This window comes from Spermophilus citellus (genome assembly GCF_964194105.1).
Source record: "Spermophilus citellus genome assembly, chromosome: 12".
Taxonomy (NCBI): Eukaryota; Metazoa; Chordata; class Mammalia; order Rodentia; family Sciuridae; genus Spermophilus; species Spermophilus citellus.
This window is the reverse complement of record NC_138198.1, coordinates 48,588,754-48,604,804: the sequence shown is the minus strand read 5'-3', so window position 1 is coordinate 48,604,804 and position 16,051 is coordinate 48,588,754. Positions and strand designations below refer to the sequence as shown.

General features: G+C 33.8%; 1 protein-coding gene across 1 annotated transcript in view; it reads right to left on the bottom strand.

Annotated features, from left to right (window-relative positions):
• The window catches only part of LOC308631788 (tetratricopeptide repeat protein 8-like), a 34,577-nt gene extending 19,061 nt beyond the window's left edge, over nt 1–15,516 (bottom strand). Inside the window, exons 1-7 of the mRNA XM_081263273.1 lie at nt 15,403–15,516; nt 14,157–14,220; nt 13,889–14,048; nt 13,590–13,679; nt 11,342–11,386; nt 4,006–4,091; nt 298–385 (exon numbers count right to left, since the gene is read on the bottom strand). Coding sequence (XP_081119399.1) covers nt 298–385; nt 4,006–4,091; nt 11,342–11,386; nt 13,590–13,679; nt 13,889–14,048; nt 14,157–14,220; nt 15,403–15,487 — 618 coding nt within the window. The 5' untranslated portion in view covers nt 15,488–15,516. The remainder of the gene's footprint in view (nt 1–297; nt 386–4,005; nt 4,092–11,341; nt 11,387–13,589; nt 13,680–13,888; nt 14,049–14,156; nt 14,221–15,402) is intronic.
• Nucleotides 15,517–16,051: the final 535 nt, after the last annotated feature.

Genomic DNA, 16,051 nt, shown 5'->3' with positions numbered 1-16,051 from the left:
TGAGACAAATGTGTTATAGAAAAGAGCCCTCTCTGGGGCCTGTTACACACGGGTGGTGAGCTTATGATATTTTCTTCCATTCTAATGAGCAATATTCCAAGGGGTTATCTTATTTTTCATGGCGATCAGTTTCTCTTGAGGTAGTTACCCTCCATATGTTATTTTTCCCTTGCTATAAAGAAAAACAAGTTAAATCTGAACATATTAACTTGCCAACTACTCTTGAAGGAACTGGCAACTCTTTCCATGCAATGGCCAGAATTTTGAAAAGAAAGATTTCACTCAATATTTACTTACTTTTGCCAAATAGAGAAATGTATGTATCATTTCCTGCTGCTTCAGAGAGGATTTAAACTGTTTTTCTGCTTCATGATACATTCCTAACCTAAAAACAGTCATTAAAAAAAATCAGACATTCAACTTAAAAATAAATACTATATCATTTTTCAAACACTGAGGATATAAATAGAGACAAATTCCATCTATATGAGTAAACATATGCCAAATAAAATAGTGTTGCACACACACATACGTTAACATGAATGTTAACAGAGTTTAGCAAAAAGTTGCCTGTTTCCCATACTCACTGGCTATCTAATTGCCAAATGGTGTGTAAAGAGTCTGTCTGCAGCCTAGTCGCAGCAGGACTAAGAGATGCCAGTAAGCCAGGTCATATCAGTTCACTGCCCAAAGAGCTTATGATCAGATGAACATATGGCAAGTGACCTGAATAAATGCTGAGAGTCTCCATTTTCCTGGAAGAACTAAAAGATGATATTCCTTTGAAAACATCTTCTGCTCTAAGATCAGAGCCCATTTTTCAGTTATCCTGAAACTATTTTAATTCAAGCAATAATTTCTACTTGAGAAATACAGCTACACCATTTTATTATTCTAGTAATCTTTTTTCCCCTTTATTAGGTATTTGACACTTATTGTCCCAGTCTATGAATCTGAGATTTGCTCCTTGTCTAAATGAGACTGTCCTGACACCAGTGGCCACTCCTCTGCCTGGGAAACATGTTATTACCACTAAATCAGCCACTAACACTCACTCAGCTTTCACTCAGCCTGTTATTAACAGAACTACTACACTTTCTCATAACTACTCATTCTTAGCCACCTAAGAACTTAGAGATGATAATGTTTTATTTTGTGAAATAAAATCAAAATGATGCACAATATATTCCAATGTGCTACTTTCATTCAAAGGCTTGAAAGAAGAGCTTTGATCATTTTTCATAACCTAAACCACAGGCATTGGTATGGCTGATACCCAAATAGCTGTTGGAAGATGGGATTAAAGGGATTAAAGGTGACCCCAAAAGGCTAGCCTAAAGTCAGATGACATGCAATGTGGCAAAAAGCCTCTACCTCTTAAAGGTTCCACAAATTTCACAAAGAGTATGTATAAAATGCAATCAAAGTGCTCTGAATTCTGAAAAACAATGTAATTTAGAATATAACATCAACTGAGCATGCAAGTTCTAGTCATGTGACTCAAGTACAGTCATTAAATTCTGTAAGCGCCAATTATCCATGAGAGTCCACATATTTTTATGAAGATTTTATAATTTTAAAAAATTACAATAAATGATTTTAAAGGATTACAATAAAAAGATACATGTAAAACAATAGGAAAACATAAATAGATTATTTTTAAGCAATAGAGATAGAAGGATAATCAAATTGAAAAACAAATAAATAGGGAACTAGAAATACTGAACTACATGGAAACCAAAGAAAGAAAAAATATGGATCATTTTTTCATTACTGCACCCTTAAGAGAGAATTTCTACTAGAACTATCAGGAAGGAGTTTATTACATGGATTCTTGTGCAAAAAAAAAAAAAAAAAAGTGGAGTAGGCCATGCTCAAAGAAAGTCTAGGACTAATGAAAATACCAAGTTCATAAATCAGGCCAATATAAGAAAGTTACAGTCCAAAGAGATAGTTCCTTCCAGGGGCCAACCTCTTCTCTGATTTAATTCAACAAAATTGTCAAGCAACATCTGCATGCACATTTCAGAAAAGAGATGGAAAAATGAAGGAAATAAAACCAGGTTCTTAAAAGTAATGATAATCAAAGAGTAGTGGTAGGGAAATGTTTTTCTAGAAGTTAGTAAACTATGATGTAAGCACACAGGTGGGAAAGTACACAGCATGATAAGGAAATATTGAGCAGTTTGGTTTAATTGAGAAGGACACAATAATGGGAGTAATGAGAAACAGGGGCACACATGTAGACTGGGACCAAGATCATGATGTCACATTCAAATTCAGAATTCACTCTAGAAGTAACGGGCAGTTATTCAAGGAATCCAACAAGAGCTGTTTTTTTCACAAGAGTTACTCTCACTGGATTTAGGAAGGACAGATGGGGCAAGAGCCTGGAGGTAGACAACCCAGGTAAGAAGCTACAATCAAGCAAATGACACTAAAGGCCAGAATTCAAGCATTCGCATGGGAATGAGTAGTAAGGGGGACTTTGAGAGCTACTGCAAAGGTAGAACCAGTATAGAACTTGATCAGGACAAGGGAGAGAAATCTATTTCAGACTACATACCATAATCTATCCTTGGCCTCTTGGCCTGAAGTCAGAGGTCTGACTGGGCTCTCAGTGCATTCTGCATTTGCTTCTCTCATAATAAGAACTATACTTATAACTATTAACTGTCTAAATCATTTGAAAGAAGAAGCAATCTAATAAATCTTTGTGACCCCACTTAATGAGAGCAGTTTCTTATTAAATATTTTACCAAGTGAATGAATACCAAATACATAATAAAGATGAGCAAGTATTAAAGAACAGAGAACAATTATTTAATATGACAAGGTGTGCTCATTTAAATGCCAACATGAATGGGAGGCAGAAGAAATCAGAGTTGTGCTTTCCTTTAATTATTAAAGATTTCTGAAGGTTCTACTTAGAAGCTCAAGATTTCAAGATTGTCTTTAAGAATTGTATTCATAAGAGTTAAGTGTTTGGAAGGTCTAAATTACCTTTTGGCAGAAAGCACTTCCTCAACTAATAGAAGGAAAAAACACTTTAGAGTTCTGTGTGAGTTGCCTAAATGGAAAGTAGTCTTAATTTCAACAGCAGAACAATAAATCCTTTTTATCCCCTTTATATTCTTCTTTTCCCCATAGGTTTTAATGACAACTAAAGATTATAAATATTGCAGGGTATTCACAGTAACTGAACTCCACCTTGTTTTTGAACAAAAAAAGACATACTTACCTTTTTGAAATACAATTGTTCATCTGTCTCTATTTAACCAAATGCTAATTGAATTTCAATATCAGCAACAAGTGTTAGATTTTATTTATGAATCGCTATGCAAATGTTTCATAAAATTAACTGTGGCTTTTCTGATCTCTCAGTTTGCTTTGAAACATTTGCACATTAAGAGAATGTAAAAATATTCAGGTTATACAGAAACGATATGGAATTGTGGAAATAGAAAATAGTCATCAAAAAGTAGACCAGAAATTTTTTTCTCTACCACTTATTAGCTATATGAATTTAAACAAATTTCTCTCTTTGTGACGAGGCTCAATTTTTCTCATCTGAGAAAATCACCAATTACATCAACTACTCAGAGTGCTGTGAAATTTAAGTGAGATGATATAACATACAAACTCTTAACCACAAAGTGCCTTACAGATGGAAAGCATTAGTATAAATGAAAAGACTTAAGAGCAAAGAGATTAGGACCTGATTCAACAGGCTCAGTTCTAGCCCCAAACTAGTCCCTGATGAAAATCACAGCCACTCTCTGGCCTCAGCTTCCTCATTCAGAAAGGGAAGTTGGATCTGATGATCTCAAAGTCTGCCTCTCTCTGCTGTAGTTCTTATTGCTACTATGTGATTGTTAAGTAAATGCTTTCTCAAGTCAAGTTCTTATTTCTTCATGAGGAAATGTATCCAGAAAGGGGGTGTCAGATTTGACATTCAAAAACATATTGCCACTTCTAACCCTTCACAGATAATCGAAATTTTACCTGCAGTAACATTTCCCAATCTGCACCTTCCACCACCAGTCCGTGTACTGAGAATGCTCTGTGGAAAGGGCAGCCAGATCCAAAGCCATTGAAAACAATTCATTTTACATTAGAATTTTATTTTCTGACAATAAACAGAAAGATAAATAATGAAATAAACCATATAATTATAAGCAATCAAAACACGCATTAGAAGTCAGACAGTTGCTCATGTTTCCAGATGGCTCCACCAATTTTCCCTAAATAATCAGTTCCAGATCAGAAGGCTAACAGCAGATGAGTTAGAAACACTGATCAAAGGGAAGCAGATGTACAGTATATGGGGATACAATTTGAATATACAAGCCACAAAATTGATACTAAAAACTCCATAAGTTTTTACCCTTTCCCCACTATTTCCTGTCTAATAATTCAAAATGCCTCCAAACATAGTGGCAATCAACACTTTGGTATATCAGACTGGTGCAATCACTGTCTGCAATTTAAAGACAGATGTAGAGAAATAGAGAAAGACCAAGTAAGCAGCTAGAAAGTTTGGAGAATGGAATTATGAAGAAGAGTAAAAGGAGTTAATGGGAGTAACCACTACCTTCAATAACCATTATTCCATTATTCTGATATCACCTTAGCTTCTAGCAATTCTAAAAGTCAAACTTCTCTTTGCTGCAAACTGAGGAAGATCTCCTCCTTAACTACCTTCACTGTTTACCTCTGTTTATCCCACATCATTAATGTCCTCTAGATCGGTCTCTTCCACTACTCAAGGTCAGACAAGAGATGACCAAATAAGAATTAGGTTTTTATTCAGATAAAGTGGAAACCATTTTGACCAAGAGGAAACAAAATAGTCTTTATACATATTTATAACTCAGAAGTTTGAAGCCAATGGGCTGGATTTGTAGCTCAGTGGTAGAGCACTTGTCTTGCACATGTAAGCACAGGGTTCAATACTCAGCACCACATAAAAATAAATAAATAAAATAAAGACACTGTGTCCATGTACAACTAACAAAAAAAAAAAAAATTAAAGAGAAAAACTTGAAGACCATACAAAGATTTTGTGACTAGAAGATGGAGTTATTAAATGAAAATTCTGATTTTTTTAATCTTATTCTCTCAAGGTTGAATTTTTTTATTCTGTAGCTAGTGTTAATATAACAATAATATAACAATAATATCCAACAACTCAGTTAAACTTACTCTTAGATTTTCAGTTGTTATCTCAAAATGCTTGCCTTATTACCAAACACTTCTTAATATTAACTTTTTTTCTAAAATGAATGCCAGAAGAGTGCCCTCAATCTCCTACTGCAAAATTAATTACTTTTCCATGTGTTCTTTATCTTTTCTTGCTCCAGGGGAGATCTCTAAATATACAAACCACTTACAAAGAAATGTTGTTGACATGCTGAGCCCCTAATGGACTTGAAAAAAATCAACACATTCACTTGAAAGCTATGGAAATTAAAAATAAATTACATACTACTTTCATATGCTTATTTTTCTGCCCCTCCCCTAGATAAAAATGAAGGGATAAGTATAACTTCAATTAGCATTATCCTTGGAACTACTAGGAAAATATATTTTAAATAAGTTCAATTCAGTCATGCATTGAATTTTAACTCAAACTTTATAAAGACCTTTTCCATCAAATAGTCATGTTCACTATCATATTTAATATAAACAGAACTTGCATTTTTAGCAAAAGATGTTATTCAAAAAATGTTTACATATCCCAAGGCTGGATTTAGTGCTTGTAACAACAGGCTCCTGATTTTGCATTCAAATATGGTCCTGAAACAAGTCATCTCATGGAAGACCAATGTGTTTGTGCTGATTCAATTAAGCAAAAACATAAATTATTGATTCAGAATAAAAATGGGTTTAAAATTAATTTTAATTGTCATACTTCACATGAAAAATCAGGCTGAATTAGAGAAAACATCTGTGGCAATTTCAGATGGACCCTAAGCTCCCTATGGAGAGACACCTTTCTTTTACATCTCTGCCGTGTTTTGGAATGTCACTGTGTTCACAATAGGCACTCAAGAATTATTTGTTGAAAATAGCTTAAGAACCCAACAAAATTGTCATAGTAAAAGATTCATAATTAAAAGCTACTAGCATTAAACTTTTAAAGTGGCAACAGAAGACCTATATTTTTAGAGCCTTTCCCAATTTCTACAAATGATTAACTACATTTACATTTTAAAATATTTGAATTTACAAATCTCTATACAAGGAACCTTGGTAGAGCTAGATGAGGTTTGTGTATATGTGCAACCTGTAAAGTTTTAAAAGTCATCCTTTTACTATCAGTATGCTTCTGACAACTTCAGGATGATGAAATTAAAGAGCATATGGAAATAAAGATTTCAGAATCATCAACCCATATGCCATTTTAGATTTGTCAATACGGCCAATATTGGCCAAAAAGAGAATAGGGAAAGAGAGTAATTAAAAACTCAAAGGCAGAAATACATTTTTTGTATTTTACTTTTTATTAATATTTAAATACCACTTTGAGGATTCTCTATAGGTATATATAGCATTCTCCCTGTATGTTTTTAGATAATTACAGAATTATCAAAACACATGTCACTTTAGTTTTGTCCATAGTGCCCCTGCCAAATTAGAAAGTACCAAGAGCTCAAGACAAATTTAGGTTTGATTAAAGATCAAAGATTTTATTAATAAAGGTTATTATTTATTATATTTCAATATCACTTCACAGTATTATTTATATTTATCTATAATGATGAATGTGAAATACTTTATTTAAAAAAATTGGAGGCTATCCAAAGTAACAAACATAAAAGCACTCCTGATTTTTTAAGCACATTAAGAAAAAAAAATTCCTGTTTTCTTTTTCCAGATCATGTTGCAAAATACATGGGGGGAAAGCATGCTTTGTGCTCATTATCTAAATCCTTCTTCCATTCAGAAAATAACATTTGTGGTAAAATCTAAAAATGACATTTTAATGGAACAAGCTGATCCACAAGAGCACTATAATGTGGCAAGCCAGTGAGAGAGTAAGAGAACAGCCACAGGCATCGGTCCTGCTCAGAACTCCCAGCACCAGTCATAGGATCAACTAGTAGGCACTCAGTAATTATTTGTTTAAAGAATAAGTCAATTAGTTAATTACTCAGTAAATGAATTGTGAATAAAAAGGAAAACAGAGGAATCAACAGTTTGTGCTTTTCACTAAGAAAAAACAAAACAAATTGTTTCATTAGATGTGCCATGATATAGTTACTAGGGGAAAGAAGATGAAAACAATTATTTTAATTTATTCTTGTCCCTAATTTATAGTTTAATTTATGTATAAAAAGTTATAACATTATTGTTAAATTTGGGAGGGGGAAAAAAGATAAAATTAGACTCACTCTCCCTTAGTGTCATGAGGAGCAGCTATTTCCTTCACTATTGTCATCAAGGTGCTGATGCAATGCGGGAATGTGACAAATATTTGAGGCATGAATACATCTTAATCTAATAGTACCACTATTTTCATTTTAAAGTATATATATATGTGTGTGTGTCTATATATATACATATATTGGTAAGTTTATATAATTCATATCAGTATGTATTTATATATACACATATGTGTGTGTGTGTGTGTGTGTGTGTGTGTATCAGTAAGTGTTTTTACTTTGCAGTTTTTTCACAAATCCAACTTAGTCTATGAAATATTCTATTGTTTGGTAGTTTAAAATTTTTCACTTCCTTACTTATCAAATGTCTAAAACGAATTCTCTACACAAATTTTCTTTCTTTTTTTTTTTAAAAAAAAAAGAGAGTGAGAGAGGGAGAGAGAGAGGAGAGAGAGAGAATTTCAATATTTATTTTTCAGTTATCGGTGGACACACCTTTGTTTGTATGTGGTGCTGAGGATCGAACCCGGGCCGCACACACACCAGGTGAGCGCACTACCACTTGAGCCACATCCCCAGCCCCCACAAATTTTCTTAATATTGTCATTTAATTAATTATAGAGAGCTATCACAAAAAAAGTCAAAAATTGTGTTTGGCACTGCTTGTTTCTAATATACTGAGTCCTTCATTATTTCTAAAAATAAAAATAAAAAATTATAAATGGGAATTTCCAGTTCACAGTAGTATTTTGTACCATTTTTTTGTTACTTAGATATACTTGAAGGCATTATTGTTGCTTCTTTTCTATTAATTCGCTGATTTCTTTCATTGGGCTGGACACGCCTCCTCTTGTTATGTGGAACTTTGGCCTTCAAGGTCTGCTAAGCCTCCTTGCTGTAGGACCCCCACTACATCCTCAGCTCCGTTTTCCTACATTAGAAGAAATACTTTCTAATGTTTCTATAGTTTTTAAATTGTACTCTATAGCAAGTAGTTCCTAATCTTGACTGAAAGTTATTACTGCCAATGGAGTTCTTAATAACAACAGATTCACCAGATGTCCCCATGGGGATTCTGATTCAGGAAGTCTAACATAGAGACAGAAACCCATTATTTTAAAATTCTCCAGTTACTTCAGACAATGAGCCTTTTTTAGCATAACAGGCCTAAGGTTTGAAGGGCTCTTGGGATAGATGGAGCAAGAAGAACCCAGTAAGTAAGTTCTAGTTGCCACACTTGAAGCACCACTTGTGTCTGCTTTAAATATTGGGATGTGGATAAAACTTCATTTGAATAAAAACAATTTGCTGCTTACATAAAAAGTTTGAAAGTCACTGCTCTCTTTGTTTAAGGTCAAATTTTTAAAAATCAATATTTATGAAGTTCTATAAATACATTCTATAATATTATTCACATAACACATAAAGGTTAAAATTTTCTAGTCCTTAGATTGTTTAGAATATAAATTCAGATGGAGCTCAATGATAGAGCACTTAGCTAACAAGCACAAGGCTCTGGGTTAGATCCCCAGCACTGCAAAAATAGTATACACACACACACACATACATACATATATGTATGTGCATATAAATACATATATATGCATACACACACACACACACACACACATACACACACTCATACAAATTTGGTACTGCAGGGCATAAATGCTATTTTTGTTTTGATTGAGGTTTTCTTTTGTTTTCTGGTGCCAGGGATTGAGCCCAGGGCCTCATTCATGTTAAGCACATGCTCAACCACTGAACTATACTCCAGTCCTCTGTTTTTCTGAATGTGACTCCTATTCCTCCACAAAAGGTAGGAAACACCCTCAGGATGGCTTTACTAATGACCACACCATCGCCATGGCCTATGACCTACAGTTTCAGCACTCATCATCTGCAGCACTTTCTCCTTTCAGGCCTCGCTTCAGGCACACTGCCTCCTTGCTCTGCCTTAAGCAATCCAAGCAAGCTCCTCCCAGGACCTTTGCAGGGAAAGTTCTCCCTGACGGAAATGCTCTTACTACACATACATGCAGGGCTCCCATCTTCCCTTCTCCAGGTCTCGGTTTCAGTGCTTTCAGTGGACTTCACTGACCACCTCTACTACATCCAAAACAGCACCATTCCTCACGTCAGTAACTATTCCCTCACATGCTTTCCTGCTTTTTTGTTGTTGTTATTGTATTTATTACCGCAAGTCACATTGCATATTTTTGAATTTGCTTTTTCTATTCCTTGCCCAACCAGCATATAATATCCAAAAGAATCAATATTTTGCCTTCCTGCCCCTCTGTGTGATCTTAGATCTGGAATAGAGGCTAGCACACTCTTGTTGCTCCATTACAATAAATAATGAGTTAATTTTCAAAAAAAATAGTGTATATACCTTATAAAAATGTAGCAATTAGAAATTTACTCATTTATGAAATACAATCATATTAGAACATTTCCTTTGAAGACAGTACCTCTTATATGATGCATGATTTCATACATCATCACACTGAAATCCTCTAACAGCTTTATTAAGAGCAATGTGCATGGTTTCTCAGTTGCCCCTGCCTTACTTTTCCCTCTTCCCTGTGACTACATCTATGAACATTTCATCCTACTAACTCCCATACTAAACCTGGCCCAGGTTCTCACCTACATTTTAGTACCACATCTCTCGACCCATGCAATAGTGTCACCAGTTATCAAAATATCTTTAAGTGAATTACTGAATTTCTTCACAAACTGACCACGTCCCCTAATTATCCCACTTCAATTAGTAAAACCATCATTCTTATAACATCTTTAGGTAGCAGACTTGAACTGTATCTCTGCTTTGTCCCCAATATTAAACCTATCATCAAGTATTCTCTCTTCTTTCTTTGAAATATCTGTTTGGTGCTCTCATTTTTTAGGATAATAAGGCCTATTTATTTCTCATTCCAGTTTCTTCTCGTTTTTGCCATTTCTTTACATTTCTTTTCCTCTGTTTCCATAAAATTCCACTTAAGTTTGTGGATCTTCCCTAATATCACCCCTTCTGAATTTTTCCCTTTGATACTTGGTAACAATTTCAGTTTGGAAATTGCTCCTTTAATTGTTTCATTTACATCAATTTTACTTCCTCAGCTAGATTGCCTGTCTTACAGAGGAAAGACAAAGTATCATATTTTAATTAGTTCTCCTACTGTAGTATGGCATCATGGTTGACACACAGAAAATGCAATTAAGGAAAACATTTTTTATTTTCCTTAATATTTAACATATGAATATAAAAACTTTTTTTCCCTGAACTAAAAGGAAAATGCAGAAAAATACTACCAGATAGTGAAGAATTAACTTCATCTAACTTCAAGAAATTCATAAGGTTTCTATCATTTACATAATTTCATATAAAATTTTAAATAAATTTGAAAAGTTGCATGCATATAACCTCAAAATTCTTTGTTGAGAAGCTACCAAGATGATTAACAATTGCTGAAATTGGATGATGGGTGATAAGGGACTTTTATACTATTCTTTCTACTTTGGAATGTTTAAAATCTTCAATCATAAAATGTTAAAGGTGAGAGAGAGGGGCACACTATAAAGAAATAAAAAATATACATATTAGTAAACCAATAATACACTATACAGAATAACAAGAAATGGATCAACAGTGCTGACTATTTGTGTAAAGAATAAACTTTAACACAAGCATGCTATGCTGTATTCACAATTATCTATGTCTGGCCCTTTAGAAAAGAGCTACATTATCTATGAACCAGGCATAGTTCTTACCACTTTTATATTTATACAAATGTTCCCACTGAAACTTAAAAGTGGATTTGAAAGTATTAGTTACTCTCCAATATTTAATAATCCCATATTTTTAAAGAAAAGAAATGAACATTTTAGAATCTAAACCCCCAAAGTCAGAAAACTACAATAAAAGAAAATAGCATGAATTCACAACTTACAGTCTTAACATCATTTTCATGATGAAAGATATATTCAAACAAATCCTATAGATAAAAAAATGACAAAAACACATTAGATTGTATTTAAATAAAAGCACTCTTTGGTTATAACAAAACTCAAATATAGATTGAACCAAAAATCCAGAACACTCTAAAGTGCCTGGGATTCATAAGTAAAGGATCTAGCCATCATTTGTTAGAATCTCCCATTTTACAAGTTTTCTATTTGCAAGTGATTCCTGTTCCTACAGACTACAAACTAGAAAAAGCTCAAAGAATTGATCTTTTTTCTTGCATATTTCACATACTATTTTATTAGAAAGATACAAATGAAAAGTTCATTTTATTTCTTAGACTAAAGTTAGGATTGCAATAAAACAGTTTTTTATACTCTCTATCTTATCTAGTGATTGTGACTAGATAATGGCAATTTAGAGATGGAAAACCTGGAAGTTCCTTCTGAAACAAAGTAGAAATGAGTGCAAAGTAAGGGCTTTTTCAAATTAATTTTTAAAACTATACTTACATGGCATTTATAGTAACTGTGTGACTCAAAACACTCAGTTTCTTTAACAGAGGGCTACTCAGCCTAACTGCACACTGAAATTACATGGGGGTCCCAGAGCAGACCAATTCACTCAAACTCTGGGAGGTCCATATAGCCACTATTTTATACTTGCAAGGAGACTAGGGCCCCTGAGAGATATCAAGTTTATTAACAGAAAAGACCTGGAGGCCAATAAAAAGAAAGAAAGAAATCAGGACAAGGCCCTTCTAAAAAAAAATCATAACAATCCTTGCATTTGTTCTGTTACAAATACAAACAAAAATTAAGAGTGTAGTTGATACTACCACTGTCATGAAAAGAAGGTTACAACTCTCAAGACTGTCAAAGCATCACTGTAGATATCCCAAGAAATGCACAAATATTAGAAAGGAGTCCTGATGAGCCAAGGCAAGTTGGGGACCAAAAACAGAAAAATGTGGCATTATTTCTGTGATACACTAAAAAAAAGCACAAACTCGAGTTCAGGTTGAATTTAGCACTTAGGCCAGGTCTATCCCGCATGCATCTTAATTGTGGGAAATGCCTCCACTGACTGCACTAGCTAGCCAGTCACCTCAAGCAAATGGATGAACAAGGTAGGGAAATAGATATTCTACATGATATGTTTTTAACACTCCACTCTCATTAAGGAGAGGAAAATAAGTAAAGCTTTACCATTCTGCCAAATGCAGTTGACTAGACTGCCATCCAACAAGAATTGAAGAAAAAAAATCATGAGACTTTATATTATAGGTTGATTACCTGTCTACTTGTCTACCAAAGGCATTTCTTTTTAGAATGGAAACTTCAAATCTGTACAATTAGTGTCCATTTTTATTTACCCAAGGACATTTGATACTTGGGAAATATGTTCAACACCCTCAGAACTGGGATCAGGAATGAGTGCATCACTGCACACAGAGTTCAGAGACTTCAAGCTAAAAACTGGGCCAGGCATCAAGCACTCCTGTCTCCAAATTATTCCAAGCCCAACCCCAAATGTTTTACACTGGAAAGTCACACACATTTTCACTTTCTTTCTCTTTTTCAGTTTTTTTCTTTTTTCTCTTTCTCTCTCCTTTACACTCCCCTCTCCCTCCCACTCTTACCTTCTATCCCTCTTCTTCTAATTTTCTTTTTAAAGGAATATTTTATCTCTGAGTAATTAGAATTACCAACACAGTTGACTTGCCCACTGTCTGGCTTGAGTAATCTTTATTGATATGCCTGATTCATTGCTAATTAAAGGTACATATTTGTATTATCCTTTTGAAAGCCTTATAATCCTACAAAGAGAAAATTATTTTTCTGAGAATGGTCCAAGATGTAACATACACACACACACACTCACATACACACACACACACACACACTCACTCACACACACACACACACACACACACACACACACACAAATTCTAAGCTTCATCCTATGATGAAATACTGCATATCTGCTTTCTTTGTTAAAAATTACTGTTCTTTATTATTTGAAAAAAAAGAATTTTCTATAATAATGGTATATTTTTTTCTGGTTGACTTTCCTTAAGACTGAGAGAATTTTTACATATTATAGTAATTGAACGTTTCCATTTCAATCAAATTGTGGCCTTTCCTTCACAAATTTTTATCTATTTCCTACACTGTCATTATCATCATACTTCTAACATTATCTTATAATTTACAATCATTTTAAGTAAATACCTTTGCCAATTTAGGTTTCTGGGAATATTTTGTTAAATTCAGTCTAGATAAATTTATAAAAGGTCCATCAGGACTTGTAAGCATGGAAGCCTATGAGGGAGGAAAAAAAATGATAGAAGAAGAAATCTGAAATCTTTTCTTGAAATACAAATTGACTTTAACGTGCATAAAAATTATAAAGGCAACATAAGCACAAAGAATCCCTTCAAAATTTCCATACAATTTTTTTTGTAAGAATAGTAGAAAATAATATAATAAAGTTACTTGGGTAATACTATGGGAAAGCTGACAGAACTTACTGTCCCCAGCCTGATGTATCTTCCAGATGAGCTGGTGATGGGACGTGCTGTATAGGCAGTTCTGGGTGTTCTGATGGCCTGTTCCATGGTACCAGGCCTTCCACTCTGTGTGTTGGGCCTAAGGAAACCTGTAATGGGCCTTCCAGCTTGAGTAATTGGCCTTTAAAAATTGTAAGTTATTAAAATACAAAGTTGATTGATTAAGGAAAGACTCTCAAATAGTATAGTCAATCATTAGTGGCAGAGGGTATGACACAGAAGTACATACCTGACAGCTTGACTAGGCCCTCCTGTCTGATTAGTTCTAGGGAGTTTCAAAGATGTTCCAGGGCCTAGGGAATGAGATGGCAAATTCAATTTATATATTATCTATTAATCTATAAAAACTGTCAGCTAATCTAATTTTCAGAATTGTGCTGTCCTGGTGAAAAAAGACATTATTGGCAGAAAACGTATTTTAGAGAAATGAGTTTGAGATTAATATCCAATGAGTATCTTTCATATTACTTATGCTATCACATTAACTCTTCACATTAAGTCTCTGTAAGGTAGGTAGTACGAATCCATCCATTCAATAAAGGTTGACAGAATTAAGTAAACAGGTCAACCCATTAGTAGAGCCTGGATTAAAATTCAAGACTAGCAGGCTCCAAAGTTCAAAATGATGGTCCTATACTCACAGGTTAATTATCTTTCATACAAACGTCTCTCAGTAAAAGATCGTTTACCAACCACATCTAGAATTTAGGTATTTTAAGTCTAAAATATTAAAGTAATGGGGAAGAAAGACATTTTAACATGAAACATGTTTTTTTTCCCCCAACTACCTTTTGGAGCTTTAAAATAGTTCTTATCTTCTAAATTATAACTGTGAACTGTAACAACTAGTAAATTACCAGCAAGACCACCATAGTCATGGTAATTACCCAATACCATTTGCACTACTTACACCTGCAAGCTGGGGACTGGGCCCTGTGACAATTCCAACAGACATTTACTGACCAACAAACATATAATCTCATCAACTCACATCATGTATCAGAGCAAATCATCTTTTATTATAACAAAGAAGTGATGCTTTTAAGTGATTGTTTTCAAAAAAATTATTTTAGAACACTTCTGTTATTTGGAAGCTTAGATTCCCAGATAAACAATCTTCTGATATGTTGATAAACATTTTAAGGAGAACATATTTTATAACATCTTAAATGCATAAAATAGCTTTTACTGGAAAATTATTATACATCAATCTTACACCTTAAGATATAATATAACTGAATAGTGGAAGGAAAGCCTTTGTTTTATAAGATAGAACAGAAACCCTGTACTTAATTTTTTCATACACACACACACACACACACACACACACACACACACATATGCTTCATGTATACAATGTTTATATACAGACAGGTTGACATAAAGCATAGAAATATGTATGCATGTCATCCTGTATTTATGTAATATTCCTCCTAATAGTGTTCCATTAATTTGACCAGAGAACCAATACTTACGGGGAACTTGGGCAATAGCATTTTCATCCAGAAGCATTTCTGCAATTCCTTCCCGATCTATATCAATTTCATCTATGTATACCATTTCAGTTAAGGCTTGTGCTTTTAAAATCCAAGCTGCCTAAAAACCATGGAAAAATAAAATATGTATTAAAATAGCATTAGAAATACTAGATAGTTTACAGAAGCTAGCCATGATTTAGTACTATTTTACTTTTTATTGAACATGTTTACCATTTAACACATTATGCTAATTTAAAGGGCTATATCAAAAAACTAATGAAAGAAGGCAAGGTCATTATTAACCAAGAAACCACTAGTATGTCAATTAACTCACAAATAGTCTCCTAACATTTCTTTTTATAAGTAAAGAAAGATCCTTAAAAAAGTTTTATAGAATAATAACTTGAGTGGAAATTAATAAAGCTACAACCACTGTGCTCTTTCTGCCTTCCTCTTTCAAGGCCAAGACTTTCCTGAAGCCTTCCCTAATTCTACAACTTAAACCCATAGTCCTCTTGTCTTTCTCAAAATCTTCTCTGAACACCTCTAGTCTGGTGAATGTACTATATTTGACTACAATTATCTGGGCATATGCTTATCCTTTTTTATATTCTCAGAATGCAAGTTTTTTTACCTTTTCGCTTCT